This window comes from Lipophrys pholis, assembly GCF_963383615.2.
Source record: "Lipophrys pholis genome assembly, chromosome: 9".
Classification (NCBI taxonomy): domain Eukaryota; kingdom Metazoa; phylum Chordata; class Actinopteri; order Blenniiformes; family Blenniidae; genus Lipophrys; species Lipophrys pholis.
In genome coordinates this window covers 31,318,564-31,340,850 of record NC_137639.1, presented here as the reverse complement: position 1 = coordinate 31,340,850, position 22,287 = coordinate 31,318,564, and the positions used below count along the sequence as shown (strand labels likewise).

At 47.5% G+C, this 22,287-nt stretch overlaps 3 protein-coding genes across 5 annotated transcripts in view; 1 reads left to right on the top strand and 2 right to left on the bottom strand.

Annotated features, from left to right (window-relative positions):
• Nucleotides 1–2,549, bottom strand: part of bcan (brevican) — a gene marked incomplete at both ends in the record, with an annotated part of 31,379 nt that extends 28,830 nt beyond the window's left edge. Inside the window, one exon of the mRNA XM_080471328.1 lies at nt 2,409–2,549. Coding sequence (XP_080327454.1) covers nt 2,409–2,549 — 141 coding nt within the window. The remainder of the gene's footprint in view (nt 1–2,408) is intronic.
• Nucleotides 2,550–12,119: 9,570 nt separating this feature from the next.
• On the bottom strand, nt 12,120–17,970 carry isg20l2 (interferon stimulated exonuclease gene 20-like 2). 2 transcript variants are annotated; one of them, XM_080470662.1, is made up of 4 exons: nt 17,850–17,970; nt 14,344–14,998; nt 13,417–13,617; nt 12,120–12,359 (listed from the first exon to the last, which is right to left on the bottom strand). In XM_080470662.1, the coding sequence occupies exons 2-4, from the start codon at nt 14,902–14,904 to the stop codon at nt 12,255–12,257; spliced, it is 867 nt and encodes a 288-aa protein (XP_080326788.1). In that variant the 5' UTR covers nt 14,905–14,998; nt 17,850–17,970; the 3' UTR covers nt 12,120–12,254. The 2 variants fall into 2 exon arrangements, with proteins under 2 accessions (XP_080326788.1, XP_080326787.1); XM_080470661.1 differs by lacking the exon at nt 17,850–17,970 and adding an exon at nt 16,421–16,450.
• Nucleotides 16,497–21,547, top strand: mettl25b (methyltransferase like 25B). Of its 2 annotated transcripts, none has more exons than XM_080470659.1 (8): nt 16,497–16,744; nt 17,428–17,546; nt 19,248–19,464; nt 19,558–19,620; nt 19,734–19,871; nt 20,098–20,843; nt 20,932–21,116; nt 21,182–21,547. In XM_080470659.1, exons 1-8 carry the CDS (start codon nt 16,577–16,579, stop codon nt 21,316–21,318), a joined length of 1,773 nt encoding a protein of 590 aa, XP_080326785.1. In that variant the 5' UTR covers nt 16,497–16,576; the 3' UTR covers nt 21,319–21,547. The 2 variants fall into 2 exon arrangements, with proteins under 2 accessions (XP_080326785.1, XP_080326786.1); XM_080470660.1 differs by lacking the exon at nt 16,497–16,744 and adding an exon at nt 16,747–17,287.
• Nucleotides 21,548–22,287: the final 740 nt, after the last annotated feature.

Below are 22,287 nucleotides of genomic sequence, written 5' to 3'. Positions count from 1 at the left end.
CGCCTCACTCCTCATTACACTCCTCATTACACTCCTCATTACACTCCTCACTACACTCCTCACGACACTCCTCATTACACTCCTCACTACACTCCTCATCTACACTCCTCACTACACTCCTCACGACACTCCTCATTACACTCCTCACTACACTCCTCATACACTCCTCACTACACTCCTCATTACACTCCTCATTACACTCCTCATACACTCCTCACGACACTCCTCATTACACTCCTCATTACACTCCTCACTACACTCCTCACTACACTCCTCATTACACTCCTCACTACACTCCTCACGACACTCCTCATTACACTCCTCACTACACTCCTCATTCACTCCTCATTACACTCCTCCTACCTCACGACACTCCTCATTACACTCCTCACTACACTCCTCATTACACTCCTCATTACACTCCCCACTACACTCCTCACTACACTCCAGATTTACATTTTACATGTTTACATGTTTCATTCAGGATTTTAGTCGCCGTCAAGTTGAGCGTGAATTTTAATCCTGAAATTAGCCGTCTGGCTAATTTTTAATAAAACATCTTTTTCAGACCTTTCAAGCACCAAATCTGTCATGTGACACAACAACAAAGCCCCCCGAGTGGGGGGGGGGGGGGGGGGGGGGGGGGGGGTGCTCCTCCAGTGACGACTGATCCTCTGCTCAAATCCTGACTGGAGGATTAAGAGACGACGTTTGTTAAAGTTTTGTATGAAACTGGGAGGGGAGGAGAGAATGTTTTAGGGTTCAGTATTGATAGATGATCACATCTGTCCAAGAAGATTTCCCTTTATCTGGATGGATGGATGGATGGATGGATGGATGGATGGATGGATGGATGGATGGATGGATGGATGGATGGATGGATGGATGGATGGATGGATGGATGGATGGATGGATGGATGGATGGATGGATGGATGTTCTCAGATCCTGAGAGGAAACTAGAGTCAGTGAAGGAACTTGATATTTCCTGGGAGGCGTTTCTCTTCATGCCTCCTGATTTGAAGCTCCTCCCACAGCTGCTCCAGTCGTCAGGATGATTTCCTCTCTGACCTCTGACCTCTGACCTCTCTCACCTTTATAGGTTCGATTGGTGGAATAAAACCGAAACACAGATGCAGTGAATGTGAAGGAACTCGGTGACACAGAACCCCCCCCCCCCCCCCCCCCCCCCCCCCCCCCCATCATTCAGATGTGAGAAAGGGTGTAAAACAACTTGCTGAACACCCCCCCACCCACCCACCTCACATCCACCCCCCCCCCCCCTGGAAGATCCTCGGCCGGTCCCACATCGCACCACCTCGAATGACTGGGCCGGCCCATCACCCGGGGCAACCTGACCCCCCCCTCCAACCCCCCCCACCCCAACGGACACAATCTGACAGGAAGCAAGGAGCAGCCGGGTGGGGGTGGGGGTGTGAGGGTGGGGGGGTGATGTAGCAGCCGGGGGGATAGAAAGGATGAAAGAGGCTGGAAACGTCCAGCAGCAGCCGAGTCTCATGAGCTGCTAAATGCCGACTTGCAAAAAACTTTGAGGCAAAATGATTGGCTGTTCACTCCAGTTTAGGTGTGTGTGTGTGTGTGTGTGTGTGTGTGTGTGTGTGTGTGTGTGTGTGTGTGTGTGTGTGTGTGTGTGTGTGAGTTACAAGCTGATTAACGGCGGTTTTAAGGGCTTACGTCTCCCAGACAGAGCGACAGAAACAAAAAAGCAGATAAAGCTCCTGTTACACAGTTTGAATGTTTCCAGACGAGTTACAGGAACGAAAAGAAAAACCAGTAACCTGCATCTCCTCCTCCATCTCCTCCTCCATCCTCTCCTCCATCCCCTCCTCCATCTCCTCCTCCATCTCCTCCTTCATCCCCTCCTCTATAACTTCCTCCATCCCCTCCTCCATCCCCCCTCCATCTCCTCCTCCATCTCCTCCTCCATCCTCTCCTTCATCCCCTCCTCTATAACTTTCTCCATCCGCTCCTCCATCTCCTCCTCCATCCTCTCCTCCATCTCCTCCTCCATCCTCTCCTCCATCCGCTCCTCCATCTCCTCCTCCATCCTCTCCTCCATCTCCTCCTCCATCCTCTCCTTCATCCCCTCCACTATAACTTCCTCCATCTCCTCCTCCATCCTCTCCTCCATCCCCTCCTCTATCACTTCCTCCATCCCCTCCTCCATCCCCCCTCCATCCCCCTCCTCCATCACTTCGTCCATCACCTCCTCCATCCTCCCCTCCATCCCCTCCTCCATCACCTCCTCCATCACCTCCTCCATCCCCCCTCCATCTCCTCCTCCATCACTTCGTCCATCACCTCCTCCATCCCTCCCTCCCTCCATCCCCTCCTCTATCACTTCCTCCATCCCCTCCTCCATCCCCCCCTCCATCCCCTCCTCCATCACTTCGTCCATCACCTCCTGCATCCCCCCCTCCATCCCCTCCTCCATCACTTCGTCCATCACCTCCTGCATCCCCCCCTCCATCACCTCCTCCATCACTTCGTCCATCACCTCCTGCATCCCCCCCTCCATCCCCTCCTCCATCACTTCGTCCATCACCTCCTCCATCACTTCGTCCATCACCTCCTCCATCCCCCCCTCCATCACCTCCTCATCACCTCCTCCATCACCTCCTGCATCCCCCCCTCCATCCCCTCCTCCATCACTTCGTCCATCACCTCCTCCATCACTTCGTCCATCACCTCCTCCATCCCCCCTCCATCACCTCCTCATCACCTCCTCCATCACCTCCTGCATCCCCCCCTCCATCCCCTCCTCCATCACTTCGTCCATCACCTCCTGCATCCCCCCCTCCATCACTTCGTCCATCACCTCCTCCATCACTTCGTCCATCACCTCCTCCATCCCCCATCCATCACCTCCTCATCCCCCCCTCCATCCCCTCCTCCATCCCCTCCTCCATCACTTCGTCCATCCCCTCCTCTATCCCCTCCTCTATCCCCTCCTCCATCCCCTCCTCCATCACCTCCTCCCAGTCAGAAGCACATTAACTCCTGCAGACGTTCCTTACAGAGACACGATGAAGACTGGAGGAGCAGCCCGTCACTAAATATAAATATAACAGATATTAGGATAAAAATACTTCAATTTGACGTTTATCTAACACATTTTTTATGGTTTGATTTGGTCAGGAAGTTACATTAAAAGTCTGATAATAGAGTTTTGTCCTTAAACAAGAAAACTGAAAACATTCCTGTGTTTCAGCTCTTAAATAAGTACAGATGCAGTTTTATTCTTCAGGTGATCCAACCTGATAAAACTTACATTCTATCACTAACTGCTGGGAAGTTATTGACTTTTGGGTGTAATAATATTAATAATAATAATAATAATAATAATTTGTGACACTTTAATTGAAAAAAGTCGACCAGTGATTATTCCTTCTCTGTTCGGTATCGACGTAAAATAAAAAACCCCCAGTTCAATATGAGATTCTGTATTCCACCTCCACAATGTAGTGTAGAACATTATTTTCCATATATTCTATATTAGTAATCCCACACCAGTGAATTGTAATAACAGTGTGCACAGCTTTTGTATATCAAATAGAAATAAATTCAATTTTTTCCTGCTTTTTCAGTGACATCAGGGTCGAAAACTAAGATTTTTCCGTTTTATTTCCTTTTTATTTCCCATTCCTTGAAAAAAAAAAAGTTTTTGGAACATTTTATTCAATCGAGTCATTTTAACACATCAGATCAGATTTTTTTCTTCTTAAAGTTTTTTCTGCCATTTTAATATTTTATCTTAATGTTTAGCCAGTTTGAGCAATTTTCAGCTTTTTTTTTTTTTCCATTTTAACTCTTTTAGTCGTTTGAATTTTAAGCTGCTTTCGCAAATTTGACTCTTTCATGTTTACAACTTTTTAAATTTTTCAGTTATTTGACATCATTTGTAGCCGTTTGACTTTTAAAAAGTTTTCACCATTTTTATTGAATTTTAGGTGTTTGTTGTTTGTTTGTTTGTTTTTATCAGGATACACAAATTATCTTTAGTTACTCAGGTTTGCAGATAAACTCAAAATAATAAAAGTGTATTTCTTCAGGCGTGAATGAGTGAACGCTTCAAGCAGCCACTGCAGAGGGACTGTAGAGCCACGTGTGGCTCCAGAGCTGTAATCCCAGATTACGTCTCATCATGCAACATTACACACAGCAGAAGATGTGTTCGTGTAAACTGCTCTGATAGTCGAATCAGCAGGAGAACCCTGAGAGATCATGGAGGCGAATGAATGAATGAATTCAACCAAAGTTTAAAACTATTTTTCTTAGTAAACGTTGATCTTTCACTAACCATGACTGGAAACTTCCGGTCTGCACATTCCCAACAATCAATCAATCAATACGTCTAAAACCAAGTACTGAGTAACTGTATTGTGGAATAAAATAAGAGTTTTTGATTCATCCAAACAGTGAGAATAAGGACTTATTTCTCATAATCACATGAACACAGCCGAGTCTTTCCACTTTGCTTTGAATTTAAATTCTGCTTTTGGTTCTAAAATATGAAAAATGTCCATTTCCAGCAGTTTTGCTCGGGACCGGGTCGTCATCGTAAAGGAGGAGCAGTTCTCAGTTAACTCACCTAGTATTTAAAAAGAATTAAAAGAAATACAAATATTCAGTAAGTCCTAATAAGTTAAAACATTTCAGTTTTTTTTCTAGAAATTCAACATTAAGTGTGATTTCGGTCGGATTTACAGTTTAAAACTGATTTTTCTTGCACTTTAATGGCTTAAAATTTCTGTTTCACCAAATATATGTTAACGATTATAGAGTTCTTTATGTACATAGATCCAAAGTTGGTGTAAACCATCATTCCTGCAGCTCCGTGTAGAAAAACTAATGATATTCACGCGAACATGAATCCAATCCGTGTAAAATTAACTTCATTCATTTGTACAGATTATCTAATTTATTCTAACTGCTGGAAAATGATAAACACTTTTTATTTTGCTTTAACTGCACGGGGATTCGTGGATCAGGACTTTTTTAATTCTTTTATTTATTCTGTGGAAACATGCAGACACGCTTCCTCTCGGGTCACGCGCGCGTCACGCATCTTCTCTCGTGGATCCGAACTCACACACGTTGCCTGACTTTTTTTTTTTTTCATTTAAAAAAATAAATTCACGTAAAGGAAAGTCGCTGCAGCGTCGTTTGAATCCTGTTTGTCTCTAAATGAAACACGAGCTGAAGGACTTACTTCATCTTCAGCAGGACTGGAGGGAGAATCCTCCGGACAGGTGCGGGACTGACGGTGAGCGTTCAGCCGGAGAGGAGCTCGAGCAGGCGGCCTCGGGGAGCTGCAGAGCCCGGTCAGCTGTGGAGGAGCTCCGGCTGGAGAGAGAGGAGGTGAAGGGAGGAGAGAGAGTGGGACGAGGGCAGTGTTAAAGCCCCAACAATACTCCTCCTCCTCCTCTTCTTCCTCTTACTCCTCCTTCTTCTCCTCTTCTCCTCTTCCTCCTCCTCCTCCTCCTCCTCTTCCTCCTGCCAATAAAGGTGCTTTCAGACACTTTCCATTCGTTCCTCTCTTGAGAGTAACTGACGCAGTTACAGAGTGTCTCTGCTTAATGCAGCTAAAATAACCAGAGTGTCCAACATGTGGCTCGTGGACCAGAAGTGACTCGCCACAGGCCTGTGGCTCAGTCGGAAGGTTGCAGGTTCGATCCCCCACCGGTCAAAATGTGCTTGAGCAAGACTCTGAACCCCAAACTGCTCCCAGTGGACGGACGGAGGCCAGGTTTACACGGACCTGGGTTTTTAAAAAAAATGGATATTTCCCTTCTATGTTTTCAAAAAGAAATCTTCATTGACAAGGACCCTCATTACTACGGAAGAGTTTTAGGGCCACTGAAGGAAAAAAAAAGAAATTTGGTGGCTAAAAAAAAAACCTTCATGGCCTCAGAAAAAGTCGAAAATCAAAGTCGAGATTAATTTCTTTCCACGGAGAGACGGCTATCCATCCCTCATCATCGTAGATGTGAATTCACATTAAATCACTTAAAGGAGACATATCATGCTTTTAAATCCTTCCTTTTTACATATAAATCATACAGTTGTGGTCTATATAAAGCGAAACTGCAATGCTTGGGTCTGAATTCCTCATTATTAGAGCTCCACAGGCCCCTTTTCTACCCCTTTTCTGATGCGCTTCTGAGAGCAACTCGTTTTGGGGCGGTCTCTTCATACCCCTCCTCCTCTCCAGGTTGCAGAGGTGACACTCGGTTCAACGTCACCCTGTTCGGCCATCTTTGTAGTTTGATAGAACAGATACAATTATCTAGCGGCGCAGAAACTTTATATTCACACATTATTTACAAAATGTCAACAAGGGAAGATTTGTCCATCCAGCCATACATGTTGGAGCCAGAGTCGGACCCGGCGGAGCCAGATGAAAATGACGATGATGCACCTACAGAACAACGTCTTCATATGGATGTAACGCAATGGTGTGTTACTATATTTACACTAACTTCTCCATCCATGCCCACTACTACAATACTGCCTGTATTACAACGACTATTTAACACAGAAGTTACATTCTAATCTAAAACGAGCACACAGCGCTAACATATGAAGACGGTGCAACTGCTAATGCTAACAAAACAATGACAGGGACGTCTTATCATCACACTTTTTAGCGTTATATACAGCTTACCGAAGTGCTCTGTTCGTCGTCTCCATAGATAGAAGGAACTGACCGCTCAATCAGAGCAAGTCTTTCGGCAAATCCTTCTTTATACTGGCGGAGGTTGCTGAAGCAGTCGTCCTTAAAGTGATTCGCGCACACAAAAATGACCTTACCCACAGATGTGGGTACATTTCTGTGAAAAATAAAACTCAACCAGGCACTTGGAAAAGGTTCTGATGCTGGGAGACGGTGTAACGAAGCTTGTGGGTTACTACATCCAACAACCGAACATTTCGACTTATCCTCTCGTAACTTCGGTTGGACTACAAAATCGCAGCGAGAAACAAAAATGGCGGATTGCTCGAAATGTCGATGTCCTAATTTGGCAGTTCCGCTGAGAATACTGTGACGTAATAGTTCAAAAAACGTAATAGAGAATAGAAAAATCGAAACCGATCGCAAAATATGACCAAAACAGAATATAAAGATATCAACGGAGCACCTGAAGAGACTACTTTGAACTTTTCTGTACTTCTAAACACTCTAAATATACAACAAAATGCATTAAAGGGCTAAAAAAGTGGATTTAGCATGATATGTCCCCTTTAAATCAGCAGCCAGGGATCCGTACCTTTGTCCTTCATACTCGACGAACTTCCGCGACGGAACCAGGCAGCAGGCTGCTCTGGCTCTTCTGGTCCTGGTTCTGGTTCTGATGATAACTGACCGTGTTTATGAGCTCCATTCTGTCCTGAAGCATCTTTTCATCACTTCATTAAACTGCCTAAAACTCTTCCGTACATATCCACCTGGTTCAGAGTTGCTATGAGTGCTTGTTTTTACGGTTTACCAAGTGGCGGCTGGCCAATAGAGGGCGCCAGAAACACATTCATTTTCTAAAAGGGACTAATGAAGCATCTGCTTGTATTTTTTATATTCTAAAATAAAGACAATTATGTTGTAATGTGGTTAATAAACACACTGTATTTAAATGAAGTTAACATTGAGTGAAACTGGATCATGATGAGGTAAGAGATTTATCTCCCGCCGCCGCCGCTGCGTTATTTTAACGCCACATTCAGGAGGAGCTCCGCTTCTTTATTCTTCCAAACAAACCAACTGTTGGGCCGGAGGAACAGGAAAGGACCGGCGCCTTTCCCCTGAGGTTCAACACTAACAATCACATTTTAACAAGGAAACCAGGGATTTCCAGGTGACGACTCCTTTAAGTTTAACGTGTGGAGTGTTTCTGCTCCTGCTGGCGGCCCCACGCTCACCCTGGGGTCACCCTGGGGTCACGCTGGGGTCACACTGGGGTCACGCTGGGGTCACTGGTTTCACACTGGGGTCACACTGGGTTCACACTGGGGTCACTGGGGTCACGCTGGGGTCACGCTGAGGTCGCTGGGGTCACTGGGTTCACGCTGGGGTCGCTCTGGGGTCACGCTGGGGTTGCTCTGGAGTCATGCTGGGGTCACGCTGGGGTCACTGGGTTCACGCTAGGGTCACTGGGTTCACGCTGGGGTCGCTCTGGGGTCACGCTGGGGTCGCTCTGGGTTCACACTGGGGTCACACTGGGTTCACACTGGGGTCACGCTGAGGTCGCTGGGGTCACTGGGTTCACGCTGGGGTCGCTCTGGGGTCACGCTGGGGTCGCTCTGGAGTCATGCTGGGGTCACGCTGGGGTCACTGGGTTCACGCTAGGGTCACTGGGTTCACGCTGGGGTCACCCTGGGGTCACGCTGAGGTCGCTGGGGTCACTGGGTTCACGCTGGGGTCGCTCTGGGGTCGCTCTGGAGTCACGCTGGGGTCACTGGGTTCACGCTAGGGTCACTGGGTTCACGCTGGGGTCGCTCTGGGGTCACACTGGGGTCGCTCTGGAGTCACGCTGGGGTCACTGGGGTCACGCTGAGTTCACACTTGGGTCACACTGGGGTCACGCTGAGGTCACTGGATTCACGCTAGGGTCACTGGGATCACGCTGGGGTCACCCTGGGGTCACGCTGGGGTCACTGGGGTCATGCTGAGGTCACTGGGGTCACGCTGGGCATCCGAGGCCCAACACTAATCTGCACAGTCGACAAATTCCCGGCGGCAGGTAATAAAAAGCGAATTATGGCGTCGGGCCGTGACTAATCATGTATGATGTGTGAGAGGAGAGGCTGATATATGAAGTCTGACCCCCGTTAACTTTCTGCCCCGGGGCAATAAACTCTAGAAAATCCATATTATATTGCCCAATGAGGGCAGCAGCTCCTCCAGCTCAGGACATTCTTACTGCAGCAGGTGAGCCGCTAATCTGATTCCACTTTGCATTGTAAGGCAGAATTTATAGACGGACTGTGGAAATATATTTAGTGAAAACATGTTTGTCTTTCCTGAAACACTGAAGTGAACATATTAGAGTCACCGCGGCCTTAAAGCCTCTTTTGGGATTAAAACTGCTTTTAATTGATAAAGCTAATCCCAGGGAATAAAATCAAACTGTTCACATTACAATGAGATCAGGAGGATAATCCAGACTACAACACAGATTAAATCACATGTTGCTCTGGGAAAATAGGTGTGTGTGTGTGTGTGTGTGTGTGTGTGTGTGTGTGTGTGTGTGTGTGTGTGTGTGTGTGTGTGTGTGTGTGTGTGTGTGTGTGTGTGTGTGTGTGTGTGTGTGTGTGTGTGTGTGTGTGTGTTTCTCTCTGGGACTCCATAATGAGAGTTGACATCTATTGTCAGATTAAAAAAAAGCTGAGAAGGAAAATCAATGTTTGTTTCTGAAATACGGTGAAGTTTCTAATCCTGACGTTAAAAGATGAACAAAAGATTTTTTTTGTCAAAAAGCTAGAAACTACTCAAAACCAGAATAATCTGCAGAGAAGAAGCATCATGTGTTTGTAAAGTCATACAGATTAATTCTAACCAACCTGATTCTCTGTTTATTAAAAACTAAACCTGGAGAAGATAAATAATCTGTGATGTTCCTGTTCAGATGTTTGTTCTTCGGGATTTCAAGTCAATTTGCTCCGTCTGTCTCTTTAACTTTCTTCCAGCTGTGGTGGGACATTAAAGTGCTGCCGTTGAATTCCCTGCAGGGACGCTGCTGATTGGCTCGTCTCTCCGAGGACGAACCGCCGGCGGAGGAGAGACGTGGAGCAACGGGAGGAGAAGGTTGACCTCCACCAGCCCAACGTTTCCACCACCACGGTGTGGGTGCCGGTTCACACGGCGACGCCGCTCAGCGCCACTGAAAACGCAGCTTTTTGAAAATGCTCCAACTCGCGTCTCCATGGAAACGGGAATAACTGCCCCCTTGGTTGGATTTGCAGAACACCTTTTCTGTTTTCTGTCTTTTGTTTGAGTGTTTCTGCCTCAGTTTGCCTCTTCTTCCTCTTCTTCTGGGTTTAACGGCGGTTTGCATCCTGAAAGTTGCATTGCCGCCACCTGCTGCTTCTATCTTTATCCACTGTGTCCCTGATGACGGTTTCCCCTCCTTCTTTTGGGTTTAACGGCGGTTTGCATCCTGAAAGTTGCATTGCCGCCACCTGCTGCTTCTATCTTTATCCACTGTGTCCCTGATGACGGTTTCCCCTCCTTCTTTTGGGTTTAACGGCGGTTTGCATCCTGAAAGTTGCATTGCCGCCACCTTCTGCTTCTATCTTTATCCACTGTGTCCCTGATGACGGTTTCCCCTCCTTCTTTTGGGTTTAACGGCAGTTTGCATCTGTGAAGATGCTCTACCGCCATCTGCTGGTGCCTGCTAGTCCATTTCACAGTGATGGCCAAATAACTACCATATCAGTACAATCATCGTCACCATCATCATCATCACTACCATATCATTCCCACCGTTCAAAATAAAAGAAAGAAAACTGTGTCTCTTTTCATGTCTTCAGTTTATTCACTCCCCGTTAATCCAGCGGTTGTAACCACGACTGATCATATTGTAAAACTAAACACTGAATATCAGTTATGTCCAATCCATCCAGTCGGTCGCTCTTTATTATGCATCAATCAAACATAACCAGGGTCTGAACAACCTGCAGGAGGCTCCGATCCGGCCAAAGAAAACCTCGACTGGGCCGGCCCATCACCCGGGGCAACCTGACCCCCCCTCCCACCCCCCCCCACCCCCCCCCCACCCCCAAACACACTGAGATCTCAGTGGCGCTGCCATGAAAGATGAAACGAGCATTAGCCTCAAAGCCGCTGTCAGGTTGGTAAAATCACCCAGAATGCAACGGTTCTAGAACTTTCCTGGTGTTTTGCACCATAAAGTTTCATTGAAATCGTCTTCATGTTGAGATCGTGCTCCTTTTCAGGGGAAATCAGGGACCTAAAGGTTAACATGGCTCCATTTCACCAATGGAATCAGGCTGTTTGTTGCTGCGGGAATGAAGGAAAACCTGAGCTGGAACCCAACATGTCATCAAGTCGTCCGTAAAGGGTTGTGATGGAGGGACGTCTCCGGAGGAGTCGCCTTTGTTGCCATAAAGTTAAAATGTATTCTCTAAAACTCACAAAAAAAAAAAAGAACTAATGAAATCCAATCCAAGAAACAAGAACTTTAAAGACAATTTAAATCCAGAACTCGGAAAATATCTGTGATTTGGGTCAATTTAACAGTTTGTTTGACATTAATAAATAAAAAACAGTGATTTGTTTCATCGGCTGCCTTTGAAAAGTCTTATTGAACAAGTATCTGAGGTTAACGGTGGACAGAGATCCAGCAGGCTGAGGAAGTCATGCCTGAAAACAAGAGGGGGGGAAATAATCCTGTTCATAAAACAAAGTCTGAATGAGGGTAAAACTTAAGAAGAGAAGCTTCTGTTACCGTACAATATCTTTTATTGTAACTGTCACTGTCCAACCAACTTCTGTGGCTCTTTATCTTCACAGCATTGAATTATCACGACACTTTAAACACTCCAGGAGGAGACGAACCGAGGAGACCAGGCTGGAATCGGACGGAGGAATTTGTCTGACGCTGCGCAGGAAACTGGGCAAAGACTTCAACACCTCCCGAAACTGGTGGAAATGTGACGAACTGACCAGTGGATCAGGGGCAGCATTCAACTTTAAAAAACAACCCCCCCCCCACACACACACACACACACACACACACACACACACACACACACACACACACACACACACACACACACACACACACACACACACACACACTAAAACACAGATGGCCGTGTGAAGTCTGCCTGCATTTGGATGCATTAACATCTTAAAAGTTGGAAAACTTTGCTTTGATAGAATCCGACTACTAGAAGATTATTGATGAATAACTGGACTTTAAAATGTCAAAATAATTACACGTGTCACATGACGTGTGTGTGTGTGTGTGTGTGTGTGTGTGTGTGTGTGTGTGTGTGTGTGTGTGTGTGTGTGTGTGTGTGTGTGTGTGTGTGTGTGTGTGTGTGTGTGTGTGTGCAGTCATATGGACGTGACTGCCCCCTTGTGGCTGAAGCACCATTGACAGCCTGTTTAAACCCTGAGGGGAACCTTCTCCTCCGGAGTCTCTGATCCTGGTTCTGGTTCTGGTTCTGGCCTGAGAAACAGTGCCGGTTTAGATGTCAGTGGTTTCTGGGTTTAACTCTTGGAGGCCAGCTTCCTCTCCCACTCCTCCTCCACCACCCGGTACAGCTCCATCGTGGCTTTGGCGTCCTCCACAGAAGAGTGGCCTTTCCTCCCGCTCTGAGGAAACACCAGAGGAAACTTCAGCTCAGATCTGAAGAAGGAGCCTCACAAGTCCAGGTGACACAGAACCACACAGCCCATGAGAGGAAAGTAGAGGAGTTCATTTAGTGCAGCTGATCAATATTACAGACCCGCCAGGATTTCGCCAGGTTGCGATCGAAACGACAGACGCAAATTCAACAGATTCTCACAATTAAAAATCAATCAATCAATCAATCAATCAATCAATCAATCAATCAATCAATAAAAATTCTATTTCCACTTTGACGTCGTTTATCAACTAAGAGAAAAGCTGAAGAGAGAAAAAGTTTATAAATGTTTTCCATAAGACACAGCAGGGGGCAGAAAAGCCTCTGGTGCTCCAATTTCTCCTCCTCTGGGTCTGGTTCTGCAGGTTCTCCTCCTCTTGGTCTGGTGCTGCAGGTTCTCCTCCTCTTGGTCTGGTGCTGCAGGTTCCTCCGCTTCTGAGTTTGGTTCTGCAGGGTCCCTCCTCCTCTGGGTCTGGTTCTGCAGGTCCCCCCTCATCTTGGTCTGGTTCTGCAGGTTTATCCTCCTCTGAGTCTGGTTCTGCAGGTCCCTACTCCTCTGAGTCTGGTTCTGTAGGTTCTCCTCCTTTTGGTCTGGTTCTGCAGGGTTCTCCTCCTCTGGGTCTGGTTCTGCAGGTCCCTCCTCCTCTGGGTCAGGTTCTGCAGGTCCCTCCTCCTCTGGGTCTGGTTCTGCAGGTCCCTCCTCCTCTGGGTCTGGTTCTGCAGGGTTCTTCTTATTACAGACCTTTCCCTTCACCCCTGCCTGCTCATGTAGAATTGTTGGGTCGAGTCGTTATAGAAACGACGTTGAATTGAAGTTCATCACAACAAACATCTAAAAACATTTAAACTTTGATCTTTCTGGAAAAGCTCCTGAGAAAACAGGGACTCTGTCAGAAACGATCATAAGAAAGGCGGTGAAATCCTGGAGGGACTGAAACACTGCAGACTGGTTCCTTCAGTTTATTTGCTGAGTGTAGAAGGACGTGACAGGAAGACGAGTCCTGGTTCTGCGGGACGGGTCGTACCTGAATGTCTCGGTTGAAAATGGCCTTGGTGAGCCTCTTCAGCGAGGCGCACTCGGTCTCGCCGAAGCCGGCCTTCTGGTTGAGCAGAGGCATGCGAGACGTGTCGCGGGTCATGGCGGCCGGGTGGGAGTAGCCCAGGACCTTGAAGTCGTTGTGAACGGCGTGGCCGATCACCACCTTGCCCACGATCAGCTTCAGGATCTGCAGGAACCGAAAGGGTTTCATCTTGTTTACAAGCGGATCTCATCACATGTGAACGTGACGAGTCACACACATCAAACAGTGACATCACCTTTGAGGGCCCGTCCACACCTGAACGCTGCTTCACGTAAACAAGCCGTTTCTGGCCGGTCATCCACCGGAGGCGGAGCTTAAGGAGCTCGAGGAGCCCGAAAACTTTTTTTTGGTTTTTCACGGGACCCAAAGTGGGTAAATTGTAAAACCCCGGCTCGGCTGTGAGGTGTGGACGTCAAAGACCATCATCTGTGGAAACACGATGTCATCACCCCCCACGGCAGCAGGAGGCGGAGCATAGAGCTACACAACTCAGTTATATATAAGTCTATGAGCTGGTCTACTTCTACATTTCTATGTGCTCTGTGTCTTCTTCTGCATTTTTGGTGTATTTGGTGAGTCACAGCGCCCCTAAAGGCCTGGCATATGTACTACAGGCCCTGAAGCCTCGTGTTGAGCCGTGTTCATAGTGACGTGTGGACAGAACTTTTTTTGAGAACCCCCCCAAGAACCTCTTGTTTTGGCTCGTGTGGGCGTGGCCTGAATTTTAACTTTAACGTTTTCTCTGTTGTGAGCAAGCGTAAATAAAATGTTGATATTTTTCACCAAACCAAACAGTTACTACATAAAACGACTCCAGTTTCAGCAAAACCTCCGCCTGCAGAATCCCGTGAAGCAGAGTGACGGCCTCACCTCCTTGCGGGCCTGAGCGAAGGGCGTGGCCTTGAAGAGGTCCCGGTGGCGGATGCCGCTCCATCGCGTGCGGTAGTCGGTGACGGGCGCGCAGGGCTTGATGAACTTGTCGTAGACCACGTCTCCGTCATAGGACACGACGCTGCAGCGAGCCAGCTGGCTGATGCTGCCCTTCGGCCCCGTGCCCACCATCTCGCAGTCGATGGCCACGTACTTGGCCGGGTTCCCCGACGGCGAGGACTTACAGCGGCCACTCGACGCCGAGGGCCCGGCACCGGTCTTCGCGTTGGGTTTGTCGTCGCCGACAATGTTGCTCACGGTGAAAGTCAAATGCGGCGCGGCGGAGAGCCGAGGCGAACTCTGGTCCTGAGTGGCGGCGGCGGCGGCGGTGGCGGGAGGCGGCGGGCGGCTCGCTCCGTTCTGAAGGATCGGCTGCTGGAGCTTCTCTCTTTTCTCCAGCGCCTGCATCTTCCTGCGAAACCACTTGTCTTTCCTCTTCCTCTTCTTACCGCTCGGCGAGGTTCCCTCGGGGCTGAATGCGTTGATCTGAATGTCCGACATGGTCGGATGAAGACGTTTCCTGAACCCAGACAGAACCAACCCGGCGGCTCGGCCTCAATCCACCACCGGGACGACCTGCTCACATCTTTAAAACCTGATAGATGGATAGATAGACAGACAGATAGATAGACAGATAGACAGATAGCCAAACAAATATTAACTCTATTAACATCAACAACCATAAACCAGACATAAACCAGCTCAATCCAAAACTCAAACTAAACCAGAGTTTCTCTAAACCAGGGTGCCAAACTCGTTTCAGTTCAGGACTGGGCCGGTAAAGTTCCGCCACGATAACCTTTGAATTCACACAAGTTTTTTTTCAGTTGTAGCGCAGAGTATACGTGATGAAAACGTCGATATTTTTCAAATGATTACGACTGAAAATGACAACAATCTCAACATGAAGTCAATTTTAATGAAATTTTCTGCTGCAAAACGCAGCGAAACGTCGCAGATAAACTTCTATAACGGCTGAATTACAGGTGTTTTTACTAACTCACCCTGAAAGCATGGTTTTGAGGCTCAGGGTAGTTTGAATTCCCGCAGCGAGGTAGCTAGCTTTCATCACAGCGTCACTGATATCGCAGCTCGGCTCTCCGACCCAAGACGTTTCAGTGCATCGTTTTAATTTCAGAAATGTTTTGTGTTTACGCAAACAACATTTTGAAAACAATGGATGACTGTTTCCAGCAAAGGCAGAAACTCTGAAAATTATGTAGTTACCATGTTGGATTGTTATTACAGTGACTGTCAAAATAAAAGTACCAAATCCCAGGAGAATATGGACTGGGAATCACAACACCATGGAGGAAACGTTGTTCTGATGGGCTCTACTGAGCATGTGCAGAAGAACTCATTACTACCAAAGTGCTGACCAGGACCAGAAGCAGTGTGCTTTCGATGACTCTGACCATCGCTGTCAGGTAATCGGACCCCCACAACACTAGTGGGTCTGAGTGTTGAGTTCATTACTCTTAAGAAGTTAGTTTTGTTTTTTCAAATCAACGTTTTTCTTGAAATTTTTGCAATTTACTTGGTGTTTTTCTGGACCGGATTGCAGCCTCTTGCAGGTTAGTTTTGGTTCACGGGCCTTATGTTTGACACCTCTGATCTAAAGTAGAGAGACTCTTAAAACATTAAAACACACATTGCCTCTTTAAAATAATATCACAAATCACATTTATAAACAAATAAATTCAGACCATTAATAATGAGAAGAGTCCCCCTAAAAAATTATAGCTTTTCTAGAGAAGGCCATTTTAACGTAGTAAATAGGCTGTAAAAAACCGTGACAATAAAAACTATTTTACATCGTAACTTTCGATTCTGGTGAAGATCAGTCAGCTCAGCTAACGTTAGCTCGCTAATGCTAACTGAGTGTTTTACACTGATAGTTCAGTTTATAGACATGAAACGCAACTGAAAATGATTATACACATATGTGGAAGTTATATCCATAAATTACATCTGTTTGGAGTTGTTAGGGGAACTTTATGAGCGAAAATCCACAGACCTGCTGCATGCACTGTACGGTACCTCAGTGTTTCGGAATGACTAGTTTCCGTGTTGACTGATGACCAACTTCCTGTGGCGTCAGTCGTTGCTGTTCGTAACAGCAGACGTTAAAAGAAGAGTCATAAAAGATCAACACTTTAAACATTTATTTTGAATGCGATTCTACGGCGATCACTGGTTTCTTACGGGTTTAAAACATTTGCTGTTGCGAGCAGTAACAAGGGTAAACGAAGACGGTTACCAGTTAACAGGGAAACCATGTAATCCGAAACACCGGGCAGCGCGCTCACACAAGTATACATCCGGGTCGTGCTGCATTCAGGTACAGTGTGAACAATCCGACATGTTCTCTCTAGTCTTACCAGGTATATGAAAAGTACTTTTCCAACTGGACTAGATTTATTCCCGACATGCAGATATTATAGGAGTAAAAACACGAACCATTGGTGATCTAATATGAACGATCTTGACATTGTGATATGCGATGCAAGTAACTTTTTTAATTTGGGCGAAATATTACGGTGGGCTGTGAACGCACCAAGGCTGTTCATGTCAACGTGAGCTCCAGAAGGAAACTATTGCTTCAAACAAAACGTTTTTTTTTTTTAGGAATAAACTAGGTTTATAGTGTAAATGCTGTTGTTTGGAGCAGATTCGTGAGGTTATCCGTGTTTCAGACACGGTTCGCGTCAACTAGAAAGAAAGCGTTGAGAAAACACCGGTAGTTAGCATTAGCTTTAGCATGCCGGCTGGAGATGTGGAGGTGTTCACACAGAGTTTCTCTGCAGAGGAACAGAAACATCTGGCCAGGAGACTCGTCTCCTTTCTCTCCCATTACACACACCTCTCCGACTCCTACATCATTGTACGTAAACATAAAATCACATCTGTATCTGTCGCTGGAGCACAGTCACAACGTTAAAGTCACCTGTAACTGTTATTAGGTTGTTATCTAGTTGAATTCGGATTAAATAAACCATTTTGCTCATATTGTTCCGTGTGCAGGAGTTCTTCACTGAAGACCTCTGGCACACTTTACCCCCCAGCTGGCAGCCTGTGCTGCAGGACCTCACATACCCACAGATCGCAGACCTGTTACTGGATGTGGCGCAAGAAAACAGGAGGTACTAGTAGGTTGCTATGTTATACACAAACTAGACATTTACCACATATTAAAAAAAAAGGCTGCAAACGTCAGAAGCATTAATGGAAGACATGAGCATTAACAGAGAAGAAATAAAGTGAAACATGTCAACAGGCAGGGTTACGGAAGAGTATCTGGAATAGTCCCTCTTAAATAAACTAATAATAATCAAGGCCACTGAAGAAAACCAAAGAATTCGGAGGTTAAAAAAACAAAAAACTTCATCCATTTCGGAAAAAGTCGAAACTCAAAGTGGAGATAATTTGTTCTCTCCATCCCTCACCGTTTGCTTTTAGATGTAAAATCAGGTAATCGTGACTGTCGGGCTGCTTCCTGCTGATGGACGTGAGGTTGATCACAGGATTTCCTTGATCAATAAGAACATTTAAATCAGCAGCCCGGGATCCGTGTCTTTGTCCTTCGTATTGGACGAACCTCCGCGACGGAACGCGGCTGCAGGCTGCTCCGTCTCTTCTGGTCCTGGTTCTGGTTCTGATGATAACTGGTTGTTTATGAGCTCCATTCTGTCCTGAAGCTTCTTTTCATCACTTCATTAAACCTCCTGATGCATCAGGAGGAAACAGTCTCACCTCTGGCGGGTGGACGGACCGACTTTGTAAAAAAAAAAACTTATTTTCCACTTAATGTCCACTTTGATTTTGGACTTTTGCTGAAGTGACATGAAGGTTTGTTTGTTTTTTAACCTCCGAATTTATTGTGTTTTCTTCAGTGGCCCTGATACTCCTCCGTATAGTAGGACGACTCGTCCACGGATGAGATTTCAGAATTTATTTTCAAAGAATAAATCCTGTCCAATGTACTTTTACATGTTGTTATTTCAAATAGATATTATATATATTTTTCATACATCTAGTATATGTACATATATATTTAGTGTGGCTTTGTTTCTCTGCGTTCATCATTCTCTTAATGGGAAACAACTTGAACAAGTGCATGTAAATACATTCTAGGAATCACTTTTGATGAAAATCTCAGTTGGAATCCACATATAAATCTCCGAAAGTCAAAATTAGCAAAAGAACTATTGGCATAATGTGTAAAATCAAACCAGTATTAGATCAAAATTCACTCAACTTATTAAATAACTCCCTCCTTCTTCCATATCTCAGTTATGGTGTGGAAATAATTATAAAACAAACCTTGATCCTTTTTTTTTTTTTAACTTCAGACTATTAGACTCATAAAACACGCTGCTTGTTTTACTTCAACAAATCCTCTGTTCGCCAAATCTAAGACGCTAAAATTACACAGTATTGTCGACCTTGAAATTCTGTAATATATAAAGCTCATGATTAGAATCTCCCACCTCGTATCCAGAAGTTATTTAAACAGAGAGTCAATATCGCTTGGTCACTTTTTTAGCGTCAACTATTCTTAATAATCCTTCCAAATGTGTCAAATATACTTTGAAATCCTTCAAATCAATAAAGCTGAAAGAATGAGTCGTGGACGGGAGGTGTGGGGTCACACTGACACGCACCAACAGGCACAAGACTTGGTTACTTATTCAATTCTATTTTATTTCTATTGCTCTAAATACAACAGTCGTTTTGAGGCACTTTCAGTTGTAAAGTGCTCATGAATAGTTTATATAACCTCCTTTGTATTTTGTATAATTGTGTTAAAGCACTGAGCTCAGTCTGGGTCGTGGTCTTTGCAGATACCCCTCGGTGTGGCCTCTGTCTCTGCTGGCGTTCCGTGCCACGGCTCATGCGCTGGCGTTCCCCAGGGAGTGCAGACACGACGGGGGGAGATTGTCCGGCTCGGTGAAGCCGGAGGAGTTTCTGGAAAACGAGAGTCAGAGTTCGCTGCTGGGACATATATTCAGGAAACACGTGAAGCCGAAGAAGCAGCACGAGATCCGCCGGCTCGGGATGGTCCGGACTCCTCACATCTCTCACTAAAACGTACGTTCTCTTTATGATGCTGCTCACTCAAGGCTGTCGTTTCTCCTCTCTTCCCACCTGCAGGTGGTGAAGCAGCTCTGTGAGCGGACCGACTGCAGCGGAGTGGTGGACGTCGGGTCGGGTCAGGTACTGAAGCATCGTGGAAGAACATTCACCGACTCAAATATCCAGTTTGTAGGTTTTTTTTCCCACTGAAGCTGTGACTTCGTTCCACACTGATGTGACTCTGCCCTCCGCAGGGTCACCTGACTCGCTTCATGTCGTTCGGACTCGGCCTGTCCGTGACCGCCGTCGAGGCCGACCGGGATCTCGTTGCCACGGCGACCAGGTTCGACAGACAGTTGCTGTGGGCGCTGGAGAAAGACAACCAGAAGAAGGTCGGACAGTTTCTGTTTTTATCACCCTGAAAGTCTCGTTGTCAGAGAATATCATCAGAATCCCTGAAAGATCGAAGTCATAACTCCTCGACTTGGTTCAATTAAAAGCTTTCAGATCCCCCAACCAATCCCCCGTCTCCCCCGGTGTCCCCCAGGGCTCCCCCCAGGGCCCCCAGATTTGAATCCTTGATGACTTGCAGATGAATGTTTCTGCTTGTTGTTCCAGACCAGCTCGTGTCCTCTGCCGCTGCCTCAGTCCTCGCCACGCCATGTCAACGGTTGGGTTAACCCCAAAGCATCATGGGAGGCCTTCATCAAGCAGCTGCGATCCGCAGACTGTGAGAGTCTGTCGACTCCGTGTGGGCCCAGTAAGAAGAGACTGCGTGGCTCCGAGCAGGAAGAGCGCCCCCGTGTGGTCCGCACGCCGCCGTCCGATGGATCCCACGCCGACTCGCGGGATTCAAACACACATGAGTCTGCAGAGGCGTCGCCTGGTCCGTCGCTCCGCCTGCAGGAGGAGAACCTCCAGCCGGGCTTCATCCTGACGGGGCTGCACGCCTGCGGTGACCTGAGCTCCACCCTCCTCCGTCACTTTGTCCACTGCCCTCACGTCCGCGGCATCACCTCCGTGGCGTGCTGCTACATGAAGATCTCCACCAGAGAGAACCCGGCCCCCCCGGGCCTGGTGGACCCGCCCGCCCCGCCGGCGCACGACTCCGCCCCCCCGCGGTTCGGCTACCCGATGAGCCGCCTGGTGGGGTCGCTGCCGGGACACCGGCTGTCCTACAAGGCCCGGGAGGGGGCGTGTCACGCCGTGGAGGACTACGTGCGACGGCTGCGGGAGGGCAGCGGCCTGCTGAGGACGCACTGCTACCGGGCCGCGCTGGAGGCCTTCATCAGGGACGCCAGGCCGGACCTGCGCCGGGCCGGGATCCAGACCATCAAGAAAGCACATTTATTAGCGTTTACAGAGTGAGTTCACCACATTGTACTCTGATTACATTCAGCTTGATCTAACTGCTTTGGACTCGTCTTTACTAAACTGTCATGGCCGCCGCAGATACGCCCGTCTGGGCCTTGTTCGGGTGGGCCTGCCTCCGGACCTGCCCCTGGACCCGCAGCGCGTGGCGGCCATGTTGGAGCAGCAGGGCCGGGTGGTGGTGTACTTCAGTCTGAACCTGCTGCTGGCCCCCGTGGTGGAGTCTCTGGTCCTGCTGGACCGGATGATCTACCTGCAGGAGAGCGGTGAGTCCCACTCCGGAGCAGACGGTCCAGAACGGACCTTCAGCTGACGCTTCCTCTCCCTGCAGGCGTCCACAGTCGGCTGGTTCCGCTCTTCGACCCAAACCTCTCCCCGAGGAACTTGGTGCTGGTGGCTGTGAAGCCTGGCGGGAAGCCGCCAGAGGAGAAGAACCCGGCCCGGAATCCGTGTCTGGTTTCCAGCTGATTCAAGTCCGATGCTGGAAAAGCAGGATCTCACTAAAATGTTCGCTTTGATTCCATAAACGTCCCGGACATCGGAAAGAAACCAGTTCTTCAAACATCTGGTCGGTTCTGTTCGAGTTCTCAGCTGCAGCGCAGGTTTTATATTTTGATTTACGAATCGTGTCACTTTTATAAGTGTGTTGTGTTTGACTGAGTGTGAGCAATAAACTAAACCGCTGCTTTTCATACGGACTCTGGACGTTTGTGTTTCCTGACGCAGTGATGTTTACACCACAACACTGACAACACCATAGTGAGTGTGTCGGGCCACGAGGTGGCGCTGTTGCTCGTTTTTGTAAGACCCGACATTCGTATGGAGAGATGACCAACTGGATGCTATTAGCGATGAATCTGGCGGCCGCCATGTTTGGTACTCGTGCATGAGCAGAGGAACTATTCACCACGGCGGGGGCAGTAACAGCACTCCGTAGCCTCTTGGGGGGGGGGGGGGGGGTAGATTCCCCAGAAGTGAGGAACATTTTGCGGTTGCATTCCTTTTCGTTGTCATGGAAACGGAGGCGTCGTGTCGGCAGTTCATGCAAGGCCCCCGTTTCCATGACAATATTTTAAGTGAAGACGGGTCACTAGTGCGTCGTGAAAAACGAGGTCGGTCGACACGTCGAGTCAAACTTTTCACGGCTCAGTGCCGGTGAAACAGCCGGTGAAACAGTCAGTGAAACGTTTGTTTTTGAGATTTCTTCTTGACTCACTGCTCAGTCGTCTGGAGCTTGTGCAACGTTACAATTAGTTTTTTTATTTTTCCTGGTCTTGAAACACTTTCTATGCAATCATTAGTTTCATAACACTCACTTGACACCCCCCCCCCCCCCCCCCCCCCCCCCCCCCACACACACACACACACACACACACACACACACACACAGAAAGCTGATTATCACAACCAGATGTGGGTGTGCGTGCCACAAATGGT

Coding starts and splice junctions, on each gene's coding strand:
- isg20l2 (XM_080470662.1), bottom strand. CDS start 14,904: ATGTCGGACATTCAGATCAACGCATTCAGCCCCGAGGGAACCTCGCCG. Junction 13,618..14,343: donor TCGCTCAGGCCCGCAAGGAG/GTGAGGCCGTCA, acceptor CGGTTCCTGCAG/ATCCTGAAGCTGATCGTGGG. Junction 12,360..13,416: donor TTTTCAACCGAGACATTCAG/GTACGACCCGTC, acceptor GTGTTTCCTCAG/AGCGGGAGGAAAGGCCACTC.
- mettl25b (XM_080470659.1), top strand. CDS start 16,577: ATGCGATTCTACGGCGATCACTGGTTTCTTACGGGTTTAAAACATTTG. Junction 16,745..17,427: donor CCGGGTCGTGCTGCATTCAG/GTACAGTGTGAA, acceptor TTCCGTGTGCAG/GAGTTCTTCACTGAAGACCT. Junction 17,547..19,247: donor GTGGCGCAAGAAAACAGGAG/GTACTAGTAGGT, acceptor TGGTCTTTGCAG/ATACCCCTCGGTGTGGCCTC.